The sequence below is a fragment of the Oryzias latipes genome, chromosome 9 (genome assembly GCF_002234675.1).
Source record: "Oryzias latipes chromosome 9, ASM223467v1".
Lineage (NCBI taxonomy): Eukaryota > Metazoa > Chordata > Actinopteri > Beloniformes > Adrianichthyidae > Oryzias > Oryzias latipes.
In genome coordinates, this window is record NC_019867.2 from 29,686,199 (window position 1) to 29,706,671 (window position 20,473).

The window sequence follows — 20,473 nt, forward strand, 5'->3', positions numbered from 1 at the left end:
ACAGGCTTCAAGAACCAAACAAGAAACAGATCAATGAGACACTTCTGTTGCTATGTTTCAGGTTTTTTTAAAAAGCAGGTCTCACCTCTTAGAATCGAAGCAAACACGTCCTCTGAAGAACTGCTCTGCAGATACAGCTCCTCACAGAGGCTTCGCTCTTTTAAAGGCAGGGTTGTGGGCATGTTCTGTGACGCGCAGCACATGCTTCTGATGATGAAACTTTCAAAATGTTTTAACAGCCTCAGCATGTGAGATTCTTCAGAAAACTGAAGCAATCATTGGTCAGTACATTTGATAAGAGAAAACCTGAGAAAGTGTCAAGCTCAGAAATGTGTCACCTGAGCTGTGAGATAACAAAGGAGAGGTTTATTTCTACAGAAGAGGCTAGGAAAAAGTGAAAGTCAGACTCAGCCCTTTATTCTGAGGACAAAGACCTGGTCCTACTGTTGGTTCTTTGGTTAAGAAGCCTCCATCTCAGCTGGATGGAGTTGTCATCTTCTTCAGATGTAAAGATGCTGTTTCAGCTTTTTAGGTCACATCTCTCACATCAGCGCACTTGATTGCTGGAGTCCAGAACAGTAGAACTTTTGCTAGCCTGACTTTGACAGTTGAAGTTCTAGCAATGAAAAGACCAATGGTAACCAGTAGATGACAATAAAACCTTCTGAGATCAGATCAGAGAATGAAAAGCTTTAGTTCAGATCTAAGTGACAAAATACTAAAATAATCACAAGACTGTAACAAAAGGTTAGATTTAAGGTACACCTGGATAGTTCACCAATCCATTGTAGGGCCACACAACCAAACACATTCATGTTTACAACCAGAGACAATTTAGAAACAATAATTAACCTCTGACGCATGTTTTGAACCCAAGCCCAAGTGTTTATTACTCTTCCACCTTCTTCTGTGGAATCCCTGCACATATTTCAAGTCTGATTCCCCCTAGATAAGAATAAATAAGCACCAATTTTTCTTTTATATTCTAAGAAATTATAAACTTTTATGCTCTCACGGGCCACATGAAATGACATGGAGGGACACATTTGAGATAGGTGGGTTATACCTATCGTTTATCCAATCGTTGTTCATGTAAACGTCATTCTGATCGTGTGTCACTACTGCTCTTGGTTACGTCATGCATAGATGGTGTTTCTATGAAGGTATTAATGTTCCAAAATGGCCGAGCTTGTATATTTGATTTGAGAACTTGTAATACAGAATGTGAATACTTGTGCAAAAAAAATCTGCATCTGTGTGTAAAAATCTTCTGCTGTAAACTGCCAAATTCCCATTTGCATGTGTTCATTTAGAGTTACAACTTCAAATCTGTGATTACAACTGCTCAAATGTGCTTCTGCGTGTGCTCGAATCTGCTGGCGCAAATCACAAGTGCGCTACAACTGCGCTCTGAATTCTGACACATTCCTTGCGAGAAATTTGTGTCTAAACTGATCTGTGTCCGATAATGGACCTAGGGGGGGAGGGAGGGTTAGAGGAGGCGAAGTCAACCAATCAGAGTGCAGGATTCGGAGAACTAGGTAAAGTTAGAAAGAGCTTCACAGAGTCGGACTTCCTGCTTCAATAACTCTTCTGATAAACGTTCAAATGTGACAGCAAGTCTCTCAATCATTTTGTATGAACACGGAGAGTGAACTAAAAATGCATTTCTAAAGAAAAAAGTCATTTTTTTCATACATTTTAATGAGAAATGATCTCTTTGTGCTTTAAATGCAGACATGCAGCTAGACGGCTGCCAACAGGAAAATCATGTTTGTTGTAGCAGGACAATTAGGGCCAGGGCTGTTGAGCATCTTTATTATAAATCATACGAATTAACCATTGTTGTGTTTCTCGCATGGTCCTGGATTTTGTGTCCATCAAAAGGCTAATGTTGTTAGCCCGTGTTGTTAGCCTTTCCTAACACTGGGTTCTTCCAGCTCCGTTTTTCCACAAAAAAAGCACTGATCACACGGATTAAATATAAAATGATGAGCGAACAGGAGCTTCATAATATTCATAACATTAATAAAAGCCCGTTTGGAAGATCGCCTCGTAATTGCATAAATATATGTGACGGCAAAGGTTTGTTTACAACGGGACCTACTTCCTCATACGGGAGTTTTTACACTACTGCGCATGCCCAACTGATGAATTCTGACCGAAAGTGTGAGCCATGGGAACGCTTGTTCTAATCGGAAAAAGGTTTTCTGTGCCCGTGTGAATTTTAACCCGACCATTGATCCGATCAAGATATTTTGCCCATGTAACCGCGGCTATTGTTGGTCATGTTCTGTTCTGACTAGTCTACTGTCAGTCACTCCAGGTCCTCAGTGGGTTGAAGTGTCTGGTTCTCAGTTTGTCATTGTCAGGTTATCTCCTTTGTCAGCTTCTCCAGAGTTTTGCTCATGTTTCAGTTTATATAATAAATGTTGAAGTTTCTGCCACCAAGCCTGGTGTAGGAGGCATTTTGGGTCCAGGACCACCAGTTCCTGACAGCTGGTTGTACAAAACCACACACCTTTCATTGCTACATAAGGGCTCATCCTCGTGCCAGTCCTGGTCCCAATAGGAATCAAAACCTAGATTTAGATTAGAGTAGGGTCTCCATTCACCGTAGCTGCTTACGTAATTTTCAGTTTGTCACTTTCTTCTCAAATCGTTTACTTCAATTCACTGCATCCAAAGTATTAATAAAAAAAGATTTCAAAAAAAGCTAAATAGCTAAGCAAATAGGCTCCTACACAAAGCCTGCTACACAACGTGACGTTTGCATACATGCATATGTACATATTTATATTGTTTCTGTTACGGTTAGAGTTCTTTGCTTTTGTTTTTGGTTCTATTTCAGTTCAGTTTCCTGTTTTATTTTGAAAGGTGTCCTGTTATGTTGTTTCAAGTTTTACTTTTGGTCCCTATCTGCCCTCATTGTTTCCACCTGTGTCTCGTCAGTCCTGTATGTATTTAAGTCCTGTCTTCCCTTTCTCCTGTGGTGCTCAGTATTATGCTCTTCCCCTGGTTCCTGTGGAGTTTTGAGTTGTCCTGTCCTGTCCTGTCCTGTCCTGTCCTGTCCTGTCCTGTCCTGTCCTGTCCTGTCCTGTCCTGTCCTGTCCTGTCCTGTCCTATCCTATCCTGTCCTATCCTACTCTGCCGTGGATTTTGGTATTTAGTTTTTGTTTCATTTATTAAAGTTCCTTGTCCCCCTGGAACCTTCTGCCTCCTCCTCCTCTCTGCTTCTGGATGCTTCCCACATTCCCCCTCATGAAATTTTCTTTTATTTTAGATTTTTTACAATTTAATAATTACAGTTTTCTTTTTAACTTGCCCCTTCGCGTGACGGCTGGTTTTAGTTTTGTCAAATTTCTGTATGATGACAATAAAGTATTATATTCTAAAATCAGGTTTTAAGGCATTAGAAGAAAAGATTCAGACATTGTTTTTAAATCCTCCATTTACTTGTTACAGTTAAAACTAGAAATTATTTCCTTTTTGTTCTGATGTCAGCATCCAGCAGCAGCAACAGGCTTCCTTAGATCATTATGTAAATGACAGAAAACCAGAGGTATGTCTGAATAAACCCCTTTTGTAATTGAGGCCAAACTTTATTAATTTCAATCATGTTTGAAAATCTTTGGTGTTGGACCGGACGGAAAAGGAAAGGAGGGAAGAAGAGAGTGGGACGTTAGAGAAGGGGGGGGGTGATAGTGGGAGGGGGGGGATAAGACCATGAAGCAGCATAGAGCAGACAGGTTTACTGGTTGTTTATCATTACGGTAAGGTTCAAATGTAGTACAAAAAGGGCGGGGCCTGTCCACACACACACTGAAATGTTATCAACACACCTGCTAGCTGCAAAAATGTCCACATGTCAACAGAAAACACAAAACAGATAGTGTTCACACACGCATACTTATGCCTTTAAACCAACTAGTGTGAAATATTTCATTCATTCAATCATGCAAACTATTAGTGCAAAGGTGAGCTAACACCTGTGCTCAGGTGAGTGTTTATGTTCTTCTAAAATGGATGGTGGAACGTGAAAAGAAGGAGGGAGAGTGCCCAGCCATCCCCACACCCAGACCCCCACCGCAGCAGCAGCGGCAACCTGAGCCCCCCAACGCCACACGGCAGAAGGCAGGGGACAACCGCCCCCCGGGCGACCAAATCCGCCACCCAGGCTAGGACCAGCAGGACCGCCGCGAGGCCCCCAGAGCCAGACAGCAGGGAAGCACGGAGGAAAGAGAGCGCCGCCCCAGCCTAACCAGGAGAGAAGCTCCCCCGCCGCGCCGGAAGAGCCCAACGCAGGGCCCCACCCGAGAAGGGCACCCACAGCCCCAGACGAGCACCCCATCACCACCCAGGAGTTCCGGGCATCCCCCCACCCCAACCCCAGGTACGAGCCAGGACCCCCAAGGGAGACCTGCTCCGCACTCCAGGCAGCAACCCACCCGGCCCATGGTTGGTCCAGGGAGGAGCAAGGCAGGGGCCAGCCACCCCCACCCCGGAGGGGCGCAGCCCGGGGAAAAAGGGGGGCCCACAAGGGGTGTTGTAAACATGGCCCGACCAGGCTCGGCCACTGTTGGATGTTTGGCGGGGCCCAGCGCACAAGGGCAAGAACCAGAGCCCACCCCCAGGGACACGGACACCCCCGGCTCAAGTGTAATGTGAACCCTCCCCCCCCGAGCGGAGAGAGTACCGCCGGGCCCAGGAGACCGGCACCCAGGGGACACGGCAGCCGTCGCCAAGGGACCCGTACCCCCCACCAGGGAAGGGGGTAGGGGACAGATGGTCCTAGGTCCCACCTTCCTTGCAAAATGTGTGTGCGTGTATGTGTGTTTGAGAGGATGTGTGTGTGCATGTGTGTGTGTTTTATGTTGGAGTGTATATTTTGAGGGGGGAGGGGTGTGTGTACTAAGGGGGGTGCAGTTAAAATTGGCGGGTAGGGCACTGAGGGGACATCTCCTGATTACTCACAGTGATGTCCCCTCACCCTCCCCACCAGGGGCCCTAAATGTCTACGGTGCGGTTAAAATTGGCAGGTAGGGTGCTAGGAGGACATCCGCTGCTTGCTGGCAGTGATGTCCAAGCACCCCCCCCCCCCTACCAAGGGCCCTACATGTCTAAAATAAAACCGAAAGAGGGGGGGCCCACTCCATACGGCAACCATGGGAGGGGTACCACTGCCAAGTAGCTCCCCCCCCAAGGCGCATCGCAGGCTAAACCCCCCACCCCCTCACCCTAATATGAGGTTATATGAGGAAGGGGGTAGGTTGGGGACAGCTGGTAGACTGTCCCCCCGGTGGTCAAACAGCCCCCCCCCCCCCCCCCCCCCAGTATAGGGGCCAGGCCACCCCAGCCCAGGGACCCCATCCCCCGAGGCGCCGACACCCAGGGCCCAGCACCACCCACCCCACACAGAGAGAGAGGAGCCAGAAAGCGCCGGGTGCAAATTAACATTCTTCTAACAGAAAGGGATGTAATCTAAAACCAATCGTGTATGATTTTTCTAAGTTATTAATTACTGTTTTCTTTATGTGGGCATTTTAAATACTTGAAAAAGTCCAAAAGCATTTTTCCCGGAGTGGTCTTAACGGAAAGAGAAAACCCTTAAGACTGGAAGTGATGCAAAAACTTTAACTTGCTAAACATTGTTGTCATTTTTATTGGAGTAATACAATAAAAAATGCTTTATATGAAGCATTTATATTTATATTTAGGATTTATATTAAGTCCCGTTCCGTTAGAAGGCGTGTCTCCGCTTTCATTGTTGTGTTTCTGGTTTTGCTCATTTGTAACGGGGTTGTTTTTAGTAATTCTGTATTAGGTTTTTTTATTTAGTAATTTCTGTATTTGTATTATTCTGTATTTTTCAAACTATGTTTGAAAAGTCCAGTTTTGACCCAAATCACATGACCAAGCAGCTGAAACCATGGAGACGTGTTGTTATTGTTCGCTGTGATGTCACAAAGAGGATGGGTTCTAGAGAATTTGAAAAAATGCTGCAAAGTCCTCCTGTTACCATTGACGACCCAACAGCCGACCAGCTCAGAAGCAGCACTTTGGCTCCAGCTTTTCCTCAGAAACACTCTGAACCCCAAGTTTCTTCTTCATCCACATAAAGTCTGTACGAGACAGAAGAGACGCCATCATGGAAGAAGTAACAATGCTGTTTCTGTGTTTCTTAGTTTGACTGAGAACAACTACAATCTCTGAAAAATGAGGAAAACTACTGAAGACTTTCATAAAAAACATTTCTAGAAATGTTTTTTTTTTGTTTTGTAGAAATGTAGAAATGACCTCAGTTTGTTTGTAAATGAAACATATTAAGGAAAATAAGCTTTACGCCCATAAAACACTGAATTATGAGACTGAGCTGACTTCTTATTGCTACCAAATGATTATTTTTAAAGTCAAGACTGAAAATAGATGAAAACATAGAAAGTTTGATTTTTTTAAATAATTTTTTTATAAATTTGACCTCAGTTTACAGACAGAACAGGTTAAGGAGACGTTTGACTGTGTCAACAGGAAGAGAATCAGCTGTTTAAAACGCTGCAGATTCAATCAGGAAGTCTTCCATAAACAGAACTATTTCAATGACAGAACTGACTTGACTTTTTCTGGATGTCAGGTGTTTCTGTCAGAACTGAATGATGAGAAAAGCAGATTTCATTTTAGCAGCAGCAGAATTTCCAGTTTAAAGCAGATTTTGTTTTTCAGATGTTTTGTTTTAAAACTGTGGCCTTAATGGAAAAATCTAGAACGGAACTTTATTGAAGGATTTAGACTGACTGATGTGTTTTTGGACTTTATGTTTTACTGGTCCTTCAGACAACCTGGACTCTTAACAGACACTTCATCCCAGCCAAATGTTGTTGTGTTTTATTCAGAATTCAGTAAAGAATCTTTAAACAAACAAATTTTCATTTTTTCTAGAGAAATACTGAAATAGATGTATTCTGTATGTCCAGACAGAGCAGCGCTACACTTGGAGATCTCTTTTACTTCCAAACCCGAGCGATCCTGACAATCCAAGACTTGTTGTTAGAAGAATTCCAATTCCTGGAACATCAGAGAACCCAGAGGAGACCATCAACTCTGTTCCAAAGACACCGACTGGCCCGGTTCCAGAGTTTGGACTGAGCTCCTCTTCAGACTCAGACTCTCCTCCAAGAAGTCTCTCCGCTGCCTCCTCTGCTTCTCCTCCAACTCAGTGTTCTTCATCACACAAGGAGGACTTCACAGGAAATCATGTAGGAAGATGTGATGGACCCAGTTCTTCACACAGGTCTCCAAAGACCTCCTCAAATGTTCAGCTGAGCTCCAGTACAAGCTTGGTACGTTCCCATAAATGCTCCTTCTTTCAGCTGCAGCAAAAGCCAAAATAATAAAAACTTCACCGCCACAAAGTCCTGATTAATTTACAGAAAGATGAATAATTAAACTATTCTAATCTCTTTTTGTTCATCCTAGTCAACCGTTGTTGTGTTTTAATAAACTTTCTACAAAATCTAGAGAGGTTTTGACAGACATTTTCTTCTTAGTTCTAGATTTGATTTTGTAGGAAAGCCTCTTTATTTCCCTTGAAATGGTTCCTCATGTCAACATTTCTGGGATTAGCAGCAGATCTGAGCAGCTGAATTCCAACAGGGAAAATGTTTTCTATTGATGCTAAACAGCTGAAATGCTGGGTTCTCCACAACAAAGAGAAACTTCCAAAGCTTTTCTTCACTATTTCAACTTGATCAGAAAAGGGGAAAGCAGAGGAGACAAACACAGTAGAGCAGGTTTGTGGCAGAATCATCATCAAATAGAAATGTGACAGAAAGAACTCCAGCATGATCAAACCAAAGGCAGAAACTAAAAGACTTGAGTCCACTTAGGCTGATGACTGTGGTATGTGAGCAACATTGACCAGGTTCAGGGGTCGGCAACCTTTTTTACTCAAGGAGCCATTTGGGACCGCCCCTAATAAAAAAGAAAGCACCCGGAGCCACAACCTGTTTTGACATCATTATATATATTATGCATGTATATATTATTCAAGGGTGCTCATTATGTCGATCGCGATCGACCGGTCGATCTTCAAGGACTTGAGTGTAGATCGGGGGCCAGAAAAGATAAAAAAAAGTACTTCTTAAAAATCCACCAGCCAATCAAAATCCTCACTGAGAAATACAGGACTTGACTGACATGTAGATTGGCCAATCGGACATCGTCTGAAGCATACGAAGCTGCAAATGGACATTATGTTCTTTAAAGGATGATACCGACCACCGCCGCGTGTGGGAGGAGCTACTGGTTCTGGTCTGATCGCTGCATGGAGCCATGTGTTTATCAATGCATGGTAGAAACTGAGAATGATTAGAGATCAGGTTTATTATTTTGAACAGTTCTACTTGGTAATCATGTTTCCATGTTTGAGATCATAAAATCATCCCAGGGAAAATCTCTGCTTCAACTCCCGCAGGGAAAGCTGCGTCTCAATCTGACGCCCGTGTTTGCATCTCTCTGACAGAGTTTGAAGCCAAAGCCCCTCCTCCGCCTCTTTACCTGCTTTTAATACTTTATGTATTACTGGTCCTTTAGACCAGTGTTTTTCAACCTTTTCTGAGCCACGGCACACTTTAACCTTGAAATAACCTGACAAAAATCCCGTGGCACACCAGCATCCTAAAATAGAAAAATAAAAAAAAAGGAAAAACTCATAGTCTGTATTGATTTACAGTGCCTTCGCAATCTCACGTGCATTTTTGAGATAATTGTGGCAGAAAAAGCTGGAAGCTGCAGCTGTTTTTCTGAAAGATGTAAAAAAAGTTAAGTTAGAAGATTTAAAAACAGTTTGAGGTGTGTTCTTGTGGTTTCAAGACGTTTAACAACAGAACTCATTGTGCGCTGTCACTTTAACCCAATGCATCATGGGAGATGAAGTGCAAAAACGTCCGGAAATCGCTTTTCAGAGCTTCATTGTTTTGTGCACTTGTTCCACGGTCTGATACCGGATTCTGTGCAAAGCTACACAGGTTTAGCTGGTATTTTTGTTAGAACTGAGCGACTTTATGAGCTTAATCGGGACAAGGAAGTGAAGACTTTAACCACTTCTGATTGGTCAGATTGATGACGTGTGATTAAGCCTCCAAGAATGATTGGTGGAGACAGTTAAAGGGGCGGTACTTTTCAAAATACTGCTGAAGCTGCAGCTAAATCGCGGTCTTATCAAAATGTCTTTAATAAAATAAAATAAACGCAAAGAAAAAAGTATTTAACGATCTTTCATATTCCTAAGTACTCAGTGTTTTATCAGGGCCTGTTTGGATGAACACAGAGCTGATATCCTGGAGATGGAAAATGTTTTTAGATCAGTGAATGAGGGCAATTTCCCACGGCACACTTGACCATCTCCCACGGCACACTGGTTGAAAAACACTGATCTAGACAACCTGGACAGTTAACAGACACTTCTTTAATAAAAAAGATGAAACTGGATTTACTCTGATGAAAATGTTTATCACATAATTAAGTAAAGAATCTTCAAACATGTTTTTATTTCTAGAGAAATACTGAAATAAATGTATTCTTTATGTTCAGACAGAGCAGCGCTACACTTGGAAATCTCTTTTGCTTCCAAACCCGAGTGATCCTGACGATCCAATACTGGTTTTGAGAAGAATTCCAATTCCTGGAACATCGGAGAACCCAGAGGAGACCATCAACTCTGTTCCAAAAACACAGACTGGCGCAGTTCCAGAGTTTGGACTGAGCTCCTCTTCAGACTCAGACTCTCCTCCTCAGAAATATCTCTATGCTCCATCCTCTCCAAACATCAACTCTGTTCCCAGAACACCTACGGGTGGTTTGAGTTTCTCCTCAGATTCAGACACTCCTCCAAGACGTTTCTCCACTGCTTCCTCTGCCTCTCCTCCAACTCAGTGTTCTTCATCACACAAGGAGGACTTCTGGACCTACGAGAAGCTGAAAGACCAAGACAAGCTTGTTCTAAAGAGACAACACACAGGAAATCCTGTAGGGAGATGTGATGGACCCAGTTCTTCAAAGAGACCTTCAAACACCTCACACCCCAAGATAAAACCCGTACCGCCCCCGAAAATGAACATTACGAATGCAAAGTGGGTCAAGAAGCTCAAAGCCATACTGGCAGAAAGAAAAAGGGAGCATGGACAGCAGAACTTTAAGAGAAGTGCTAAAAGTACGGATGCTGCACCAACAGCCAAAAAAATGAAGAAGACAAACTCCTGATTTATTTTTAGAAATTTCAATATTTAAAACTATTTTATTCTCTTTTTGTTCATCCTAGTCAACCGTTGTTGTGTTTTAATAAACTTTGTACAAAATCTAAAGAAGTTTTAGTTTGACAGACATTTTCTTCTTAGTTCTAGATTTGATTTTGTAGGAAAGCCTCTTTATTTCCCTTAAAATGGTTCCTCATGTCAACATTTCTGGGATCAGCAGCAGATCTGAGCAGCTGAATTCCAACAGGGAAAATATTTTCCACCGATGCTAAACAGCTGAAATGCTGGGTTCTCCACAACAAAGAGAAACTTCCTAAGCTTTTCTTCATTGTCAACTTGATCAGAAAAGGGGAAAGCAGAGGAGACAAACACAGTAGAGCAGGTTTGTGGCCAAAGCATTGATGATGTCATTTGTTGCAGACACTGCAGCTGTGATTGCACTTTGGCGCTGAAACCTGATTGAGTTTCACATAGAACACAGCTGGATGTTGGAAAATATTTTAGCTTAGAATTAAAATGTAATTCAAGAATTTTTCCAAGATCTGATCATTTGGAAATGGGCCTGTTGTTGTTTTAAATCTGACTGCTCTCCACCTTTTAGGACAGGGAGAACATAGGCTGCCTTCCAAATTTTAGGATTATGTTTTTTTTTAAGCTCGAGTTGAAAATGTGGTCCATAGGTTTGGCCATGAAATCTGTAGCAAGCTTTAAGCTGTAGCAAGGAGATGGAGATCAACGTCATATTGAGCAGGTGCTTTCAGGGCCTTTTTCATTTCTGCATAGGAACTAAGTTTTATGGTTAATTTAGCTGCAGATGTTACAGAAGAAGAAACAGAAAAAACCTTTGAATGAACGAATCCAAGCTGAAATGAAAAGTGGGAAACAAAGCCAACAAATTGTTCATTGAATTGCCTTGCAATTCTGAGGTCCAAGAACTGGTCCTACTTTTGGTACTTTGGTTAAAAAGTTCGATGGGAGTGGTCTGGCCCCTCCTTTACCTTTTTATCTTTAGCGGTTGCTCATAATGTATGTTCCTTACCCCCCTTCTGTTACAAGATTTTAACCTAATCTAAAAGTGCCACATGGATGCTTCAATCAACCCACAACAGTGTGGCAGCTGGGAATTGTCCTGTTTGAATGCCTCCACAACAAACACTTCAGTTCAACTAAACTCATGGAGAAAAAGCTCCAACTCAGGCAAAACCTTTCCAAAGACTGCAAAGACTTTATGAAGCAATGCTTCATCCAAAACCCAAGAAGGCGCCCCAGTCTGGAACAGATCCTGCTTCACCCTTGGCTCAAGTAAATTCTAGAATCAAATCCTCAGCCCAGGGCCACGTGTGTTCAAGTTACTGTAAAAAAAAAAAAAAAAAAAATTGAAAGAAATAGGAATAAAGTCACTGACAGTACAATGTACTTTAATATTAGTAACTGAAGAGATAAACTAAAAAAATTACATTAAAGACTATATTATAAACAAAATGGAAATGAGCTGGTCCACATAGTCCTTTAAATAAGTTGAATTAACAAAAGAAAATGTAAACCTTAAATTTAACAGAAAACAACTGAACTAACTGAGCAAACCAACTTACTTGAACTAACCCACCTAACTGAAAACCAAAGAACAACAGTTATAGAGACTGATCAGACCACCAGACTCACAAGGGGAACATAATACAAATAATTTCTGTCTGCTGACCTGCATTCATTCTTGTCTCAGGACTGATTTCATGGTTTCAGCTGCAGCAGCAGTGATCCTCTCTGCACCAAAACTCACAACAACAGAACATCAGATTCCAGCTTTTTTCCATCACTTTGGTGAATCTTAGATGAATGATGTCTGTTTAGGATGTTAGGATGCTGAATGTGTTCCTGCCACTGAACACACCGTTCCTCAGCCCTATAGAGGAGCTTTTTTCAGCTTGGAGGTGGAAGGTCTGCAAGTTTCAGGCTCTGGATCAAAGAATTCTCCTCCAAGCAATGGATGCTGCTTGTAGAGATCACAGCAGAACATTTTCTTTCTGCTCTGAGACAATTACTTTACAGTAAAGACATGAAGAACATCAAGAACCACAACAATCTCCTTGTCAGTGTGATTGCATTATGTTTTCTTTTCTAGTTTCACTTTCAGTTTGATTCACTTTTATATTCTGTCTGCTGGTCATGAGGGTTCAGCATTTTCATGCTGATGTGACTCAATGAGAAAATATCTGAACGTTTTGATCTGAAGGACCAACAGAACGCTAAAGGGACGATGTATTTTGAGGACACTGACACTTTGAATGATCATAGAACTTAGTTTTGGAGCAAAGATGAACTGTTTTGGGAGACAGATGAGCTTCTGCTGCTGTTGTGCTGCAGTCATTTCGAGGAAAGACCAAAGATTTTTGAGAATATCCTTTCTGATAAGAGAAATGAGCCAAAGCCATTGAGAATGAATGTGTCCTTTTGGTGGTTCTGTTTATTTGAAGGAGACAAATTTGCTTTTGAAACAGAAGTTTACTGTTCTGGGAGAGAGAGGACATTTTGCTGCTGATCCAGATTCCTTTGCTGAACCATCTAGACTGTCTTGGCAAAAGCTCAGAGAGCTTTGGGAATGTGATTTCTGTTCCAAGAAATAAGCCAAAGCGATAGAAAAACTGTAATTGCAACTGGTTTCATGCGTTTTCTAAGAAAGGTTAAGTAATCAGAATTTACATTGGTGGTAGGACACTGTGACTTGTTTCTCTTTGTACCTAATGGATTGTTTCCAATCCTTCCTGGTGTTAAAGATTAACATCTGCAGACACCACATGGTCTGGTTGACGTATTTGGTGGACCGGTTTATAACTTGAATAACTTGCACTACAGAAAAAAAAAACATCTCAAAAACATGTATTATCCAGAACATATTTAAATAAAAGGTATCAGATCCAGAGTTGTTATTCTGACCAATACAATGACAGACTAATAGCTGTTTATATCTCTATAGAAGTCTATGGAATTTTGACTTCTTAGAACCAGAGGGTACTTCCTGTTTAGAACACCAGGGGGGCGGAGTTACTCCGTCCAGTTCTCTTATAAACTCAGGGGAAAAATTAAAAAGTACAGCTCCTAGGCAATCACGACTGGATACCCATTGTTCATATTAATGAGCCATTCAAAAGATTTGTTTCGTTCGTGAACATCACATCTCTATCAGCAGTGTCAGTGATCAGCAGCTGGGGCAGAGCGACTGTCAGAGACACACCAGATCTCACCTGCAACAGGTAAATGGCTGCGGATTTAACCATTGTGCTATTAGGCACTTTAACATTGGGAGTAGGGTCATCAGGGGTGCTCACACTTTTTTGGCGTGTATATATATACATATATATATATATATATATATATATATATATATATATATATATATATATATATGTATATAACTGCCAAACAAAGGCTCCTAGCCTTGAGCAGCCGCCTAAAGAGGTACACAAGAGACAATGACGCCAGACGAATAAACAGGCTCTTCGCTACTCAGCCTGCGAAAGTGTACGCTCAGTGGCAGGGTAAAACAGCCGAGCAGACCCACAAAGGCTAGAAATTGAACAGTACTGGAAAGGTATATGGGAGAAAGAGACAGCACATAACATCTTCATTTTCTTCAATGATTTTTGATCTTCACTGGTGTCCATGGATTACGTGAAATCTTTCCACCTTTATCCAGCTTTGTTATGGTAGGGAGAACACGTCAATGGAAGGGTGGGGTCATCTAAGATAGCACACGGGTTAAGACACCTCAACTCATGTTTTTCCAATTAAATTTAAATACTTGGTGTGGCTTTCTGTGGTTAACTCAAGAGAAACATCAGTGATGCATTTTAGTTGGATTCCTTTTCTGCCTGAAACTTGTGTTTTCAGTTTCATTAACTCATCACTCCTAGGTCTTCATCCTGTTTTGTCTTCACTTCAACTTTCTTGTTTAAATGCAGGTATAATCTGATTATGGAGTAGTTGCATCTGAACTGTGGTGGAGCGTCTGCCTTTTAAATGGGTGTGGCTTCATGTTTCATAACTCTTAAGTCTCTCCCTCATTTACTGAAATTCCTCTGACTCGTTTCTCTGCATGCCTGCTTGTTCCTGGAGATGAGAGTTGGTGGTTTGATTCCTTTCAGACATGGAAGACAAAGTCTCTGCCCTCGTTGTTGACATTGGATCTGGCATGTGCAAGGCTGGCTTTGCTGGGGATGATGCTCCCCAGGCTGTCTTCCCCTCCATCGTGGGCCGTCCCAGACACCAGGTACGGTCACCCCTGAGGACTTCACCTGTCGTGGTAGACAGTGCAGCCTGTGGCTCATGATGTTTGTGTGCAGGGTGTGATGGTGGGATTGAGGGATAGCTACGTTGGAGATGAGGCTCAGAGCAATAGGTCCCTCCTGACCCTGAAGTACCCCATCGAGCACGGCATCGTCACCAACTGGGCTGACATGCAGAAGGTGCTCTCTAATAGACCTGCATAGTTGAAGGGAAAGGTCCTGGTCTTTGCTCTAAAGTGCTCTCCATTCCTCAGATCTGGCATCACACCTTCGACAATGAGCTGAGAGTCGCACCTGAAGAGCATCCAGTCCTGCTGACTGAGGCTCCCCTCAACCCCAAAGCCAACAGGGAGAAGATGGCACAGGTGAGTTCAGCCGGATCACTTCAGTTGTGGCTGAGTGGATTTTGAACTCTGGATTTTAACCTGACTATCCATTTTTAACTCATCTAGGTCATGTTTGAAACCTTCAAGTCTCCTGCCATGTATGTGGCCATCCCAGCCGTGCTGTCCCTGTATGCTTCTGGTCGTACCTCAGGTGAGACCCTGAAACTGGAGTTTGGGATGGATGGATGACATTTTCACCTCCATCTTCATGAAACTTGATGCAACACGACTGTGGGAGTTTCTTCTTTTTATGGTCTGCACAGTGAGTCATTCCACCTCCATCCACTCCTCTCCTCTGCATGCTCCTCACTCACACCATCCATCCTCATGTTCTCCATCCATTAACTTCTTATTTGGTTTTTCTCTAGACATCTTTGGTAGGTCATGTTGTAGATTAGGCTCACAGACCTAATCCACAACATGACCACGGTTGCTTCGGCACTTCGATGTCTGACGGTTCAGGCTTCCATGGCGTGCATTAAAAAGTGATAATGCACGCTGTCAACCATTAAGCCTTACTTAACCAGCCCATCTTTAAAACAAAAGGGCAATAGGCATAGTGGCTGATCAGACCACCAGACACAATTAATTAAAAAAGGATTAAGATAGAAATATAGGGAAAATAACTAAGACCAGTACCAGCTACAAAATACTACAAACACACAAAATGTATATGTTCAATTCATAGTACTTTAATTAAAAAAGAATACTTGAAATGAAAGCAAATCAACTTTCAACAAAGAGAGTAGACCCCCACCCCCACCCCCGTTCTCTGGGCAGTGGTAAAGTCCGGAAGGTTTTCTTTACCTAACATTAAAGGACTCTCAACCTGATCATGATACTTGAAGGAATAGTGATGGACTCTGGTGACGGTGTCAGCCAGACTGTGCCCATCTATGAGGGCTATGCTCTGCCTCATGCCATCCTCCGTCTGGATCTGGCTGGCAGAGATTTGACTGATTACCTGATGAAGATCCTGACGGAGAGGGGCTACAGGCTCACCACCACAGGTATGACTGACATGTTGAACTTCTCATCAAGCTGGTTGCTGAAGTTGCTAACTGACTCTGATCTCTGTAGCTACGTGTGAAATCAAGGAGAAGCTCTGCTATGTGGCGCTGGACTTTGAGCAGGAGATGCAGACCGCTGCCTCCTCTTCCTCCCTGGAGAAGAGCTACGAGCTTCCTGATGGGCAGGTCATCACAGTCGGCAACGAGAGGTTCCGCTGTCCTGAGGCGCTCTTCCAGCCCTCATTCCTCGGTTGGTATGCTCTTCATGTTGAGCTTTGATTAGGGACAGGTGTCCTACTTCTTAAATATTCCAATACTGATCACATGGATTGGATGTTTGAAAGCTACATGGTGGAAATGTGAGAGAAGCTGTTAAAGCTCAGGTACTGTAGAGGTTTCTGAATTCTGTTCTTCCTCAGGGATGGAGTCTTCTGGCATTCATGAGATGACCTACAACAGCATCATGAAATGTGACATAGACATCCATGAGAACTTGTATGCCAATACGATGCTGTCCGGAGGCAGCAGCATGTACCCTGGAATTGCTGACCGCATGCAAAAGGAGATCACTGCTCTGGCTCCACCCACTATGAAGATTGAGGTATACTGTGACCATCAATGCTGCCTGTTGAATTCAAGTAAATAAAACCCTAAACTCAGGGTTTTATTTACTTTCTTTCCCAAAAGCAGCATTGATGGACTAATCTGCTGCCACTTAAAATGATTTAAGGACTTAAAATATAATCAAAATCCCTACTTCAGTATAAAGTTTAAACGTGTCAACCAACATGTGATATCAAGCCTGAGAAATGATCAACATGTTAAAGGGTCCAGTCAAAACATGAGTCTAAAGTGGTTCAACATTGTTCCACTGTCTGACTAGACGGTGTAAAGAGGAATCTTGCAGCTTTTCAGCTCTTAGTCACACATGTGTTTTTAATGTTAGCTTAAGTTCACTTTCCTTCTGAAGTGATGCTGTTCTTGAACTAATCTTTTTTTCTCTGCCCCTCAGATCTTTACTCCTCCAGAGAGGAAGTACTCTGTCTGGATCGGTGGCGCCATCTTGGCTTCCCTGACCACCTTCCAGCAGATGTGGATCAGCAAGCAGGAGTACGATGAGTCCGGTCCCAGCATCGTCCACCGCACATGTTTCTAAAAGACCTGCCCTGGCAGTGATTAGGCTTCAGTTGATCTCTTCCAGACTTCTGCTTCATCTTGAACAGAATTAAAGATGTCCAACAAGATGAACTTTACTCAACAGCCTGAATTGAAGATCCAACAGTCTGGTTTGAGAGGAGCTGAAAATTTCAGGGTTTGCCTCCATCTTCTATGTTCTGTACAGGAACACTCTCTGTCATCTCAAAACTGGTTGCAGTTGTGGAAAATAAATAGTTCTTGGTTAAACAGTGTTGATCTTTCATTTACAGCTGCAGGTTTATGCTTGTCTTTGCTCTCTGGAGGAAAAACTTGGAGTTTAGATCAGAGTTCTTCATTACATTGAGGATGCTCCACCTCCATCCGCCCCTCTCCTTTGCATCCTCCTCACTCACACCATCCATCCTCATGTTCTTCCATTCACTACTTATTTGGTTTTCCTCTATATCTATATTGTAGCTCCATGTGGTGAACCTAGCAGGAGCAGACCTGCACAGCACAGGTAGAATCAGGGGGACGCCACGGGGGACCCCAAAGCCAGAGAGCAGGGAGGCATGGGGGGACCAGCCCAACCAGGAAAGCAGCCCCCCCACCACGCTGGGAGGGCCCGACGTGACCCAGAAGAGCCCCCACAGCCCCAGACGAGCACCTCACCACCACCCAGGAGTTCTGGGCATCCCCCCACCCCAACCCCTGGTATGAGGCAGGGCCCCCCAAGGGGAGACCGCCCTGCGCTCCAGGCAGCCACCCATCTGGCCCACGGTTGGTCCAAGAAGGACCATGGCAGGGGCCAGCCACCCTCAGCCCAGGAGGAGGTGTGTGCATGTATTTGTGTTTGTGTTGGAGTGTATATTTGGAGGGGTAAAGGGCGTGTGTACTAAGGGGGTGCAGTTAAAATTAGAATCAAAATCTTTACTTCCTGCTTCATCACCACAGTCTTCATCTGCAGACGTGGTTTTAATCTGGAGCTCCGTTCTTCCCTCACCTCTAAACTCAATCTCAACATTTCTGCTCTCTATTGATGGACGTTATCCAGATGGTTGAATCCTCATCACCATAGTCATTGATAAAAGTACAGAAGTTTTGTCTTTGCAGTTGATTTTGTGTGAAATGTTTTTGTTCTTCTTAAATTCATTTCACTCTAGATTTTGAGTTTGACAGCTCTTGTTAAATCCTGTCTCCTTTCTCTTCTGCCATCAATAAACTACATTATTCACTCCTCTCTTATATGCATTACTGTTCCACATTCTCTCAAAGTTGCCTCTTTTACTCCAGTTCTAGAAAAACCTGGTCTTAATCCAAACAGCTTTGGTAATCTTTACCCTATCTCTAATTTGCCTTTTATTTCCAAAATTCTTGAAAAAACTGTCCATATTCAGCTCCGTGCTCATCTTTCCACTATCAATATCTACCAACAGTTTCAAGCAGGTTTCCGCCCACTCCATAGCACAGAAACAGCACTTTTAAAAATCACAAATGACCTCCTCCTAGCTTCTGGCTCTGGTTTACTGTTCATTCTCCTTTTTCTTGATTTAACTGCTGCTTTTGACACCATTTCCCACAATATTCTTATTCACAAACTTCAATCTATTGGCATTTCCCACACTCATCTGCCCTTGTTTTCCTCCTATCTATCAGGTCGCAGGTCTATCAGGGTTGTTGACACCTTGAAGGACTTTGAGAAGTGTTTGATCACGGACGTCTGAACCAACATGCAGTAATAAATCAAAGAGCCAAATAATTTCAAGAAATATGATGCCTGGATTCATCACTTTCTCCAAAAGTCTGAAGGACCCTGATTCTCAGCAAAGTTCTGACCGGCAGACAACTTGACCTCGTCGCTGATATCATCTGAAGAAGGATATGGACCTTGATCTAATGTCTGCAGACATAACATCGAAGAGAACTATAAACTCTGTTTAAAACCAGAAGAACGGCTGTTAATCAGCAGAAGAAGGAATACCAACCTTGGTCATTCTACAGACTATAGACCCTTTTTATTTCCCTTACAGCATTACTTTACATATATTTTGGATACTTCGTTGCCATGTTGATTTCTAAAAGTAATTTTTTACAAAATAATTTAAGTAATTTTCTTTGTCATATGCTTTATTGATACTTCAAGATTCTTAATCATGTCTGATAAAAAATAGGAATCGGATATTGATAAATCATGTAATAAAATGGTTACAGTAGAACAGGGGTGGGATTATATAAATTCGCTTCCGTCCACTCCCTTTCAAGCAATATTTATTAATATGTCTAGTTATCCTAAGTTTGATTAGTTATTGTATGAATGTATAACTGGTGATTGTATAGTTTTTGTTTATTATTTCTATTTGATGGCTTGAAATAAACCATTTCAAATCAAATCAAATCGAATTTATCCAGATTAAATCTCAAACACCTTCCCAAAGAGCGGTTCAAAGAAGTTCAAAGACTTCAATAAGTCCTCCATGCCATCATCTAATGCTGCATGTGAGGACTTCCCAGACCACTTCCTGGGTTAAATCCATGCTATAAGATCAAACATTTAATCTATGCAATACACTGATCTTAACAGACCACCAGCATTGTTTTTACCTGAAGAAACACTGGGGAGTTTTGTCCTGGTTGATGCGGAGATCCTTGGTCGAGTTGTATCCCAAGTAAACATTACAACCTGCCTTTTAGATCCCATTCCCACTTCACTTTTTAAAACATTTTATGGATTCTTTGAGTCAGAGCTTTTAAACATAGTTAACTGCTCTCTTCAGACGGGGGTCTGCCTGTCCCCTCTGCCTGTAAGACGGCGATGGTGAGGCCCCTTCTGAAGAAGAGTCAATTAGATCCAACTTACCATACATACAGTACAGAGACGGCTCTTTTAAAGATCGTTAATGATCTTAGATTAAACTACGACTCACAGAAACTTTCTGTTCTGGTGCTGCTGGATCTTAGTGCCACTTTTGATACAGTAGATCACCAGATTTTATTAGACAGACTTAGGAGTCTGGTGGGCCTCTCTGGAAATGTTCTTAAGTGGTTTTACTCTTACCTTACAGGGTGACACTTTTATGTAAGTATGGATACGTGCTCTTCAGGAATCGGTGAAATAAGTTGTGGGGTTCCCCAAGGGTCGATATTAGGGCCAATACTGTTTAATTTATATATGTTGCCTCTTGGGGAGCTCATCAGGAAACACGGCGTTGACTTTCACAGCTATGCTGATGATACACAGCTTTACATCGCCGTGTCTCCTGATGACCTTGAACCGGTTAACACTCTTTTAAACTGTATTTTAGATATAAAGTCATGGATGGCAGAACATATCTTACAGCTCAACCAGGACAAAACTGAAGTTCTAATCATCGGTTCTGAAGACAAGAGAGAGTTGATTTTACCACATCTTC

At 42.5% G+C, this 20,473-nt stretch overlaps 2 protein-coding genes across 2 annotated transcripts; both read left to right on the forward strand.

Annotated features, from left to right (window-relative positions):
- The first annotated feature begins 5,574 nt into the window (after positions 1-5,574).
- LOC110015661 (polycystic kidney disease protein 1-like 3) lies at positions 5,575-10,348 on the forward strand. The gene is made up of 3 exons (XM_020706294.2): positions 5,575-6,157; positions 6,972-7,337; positions 9,589-10,348. Exons 1-3 carry the CDS (start codon positions 6,149-6,151, stop codon positions 10,255-10,257), a joined length of 1,044 nt encoding a protein of 347 aa, XP_020561953.2. The 5' UTR covers positions 5,575-6,148; the 3' UTR covers positions 10,258-10,348.
- Positions 10,349-13,325: 2,977 nt separating this feature from the next.
- On the forward strand, positions 13,326-17,330 carry LOC101173070 (actin, cytoplasmic 3-like). Its single transcript, XM_020706295.2, has 9 exons — positions 13,326-13,498; positions 14,390-14,514; positions 14,588-14,710; positions 14,785-14,895; positions 14,983-15,067; positions 15,765-15,926; positions 15,997-16,176; positions 16,346-16,527; positions 16,939-17,330. The coding sequence occupies exons 2-9, from the start codon at positions 14,392-14,394 to the stop codon at positions 17,080-17,082; spliced, it is 1,110 nt and encodes a 369-aa protein (XP_020561954.1). The 5' UTR covers positions 13,326-13,498; positions 14,390-14,391; the 3' UTR covers positions 17,083-17,330.
- Positions 17,331-20,473: the final 3,143 nt, after the last annotated feature.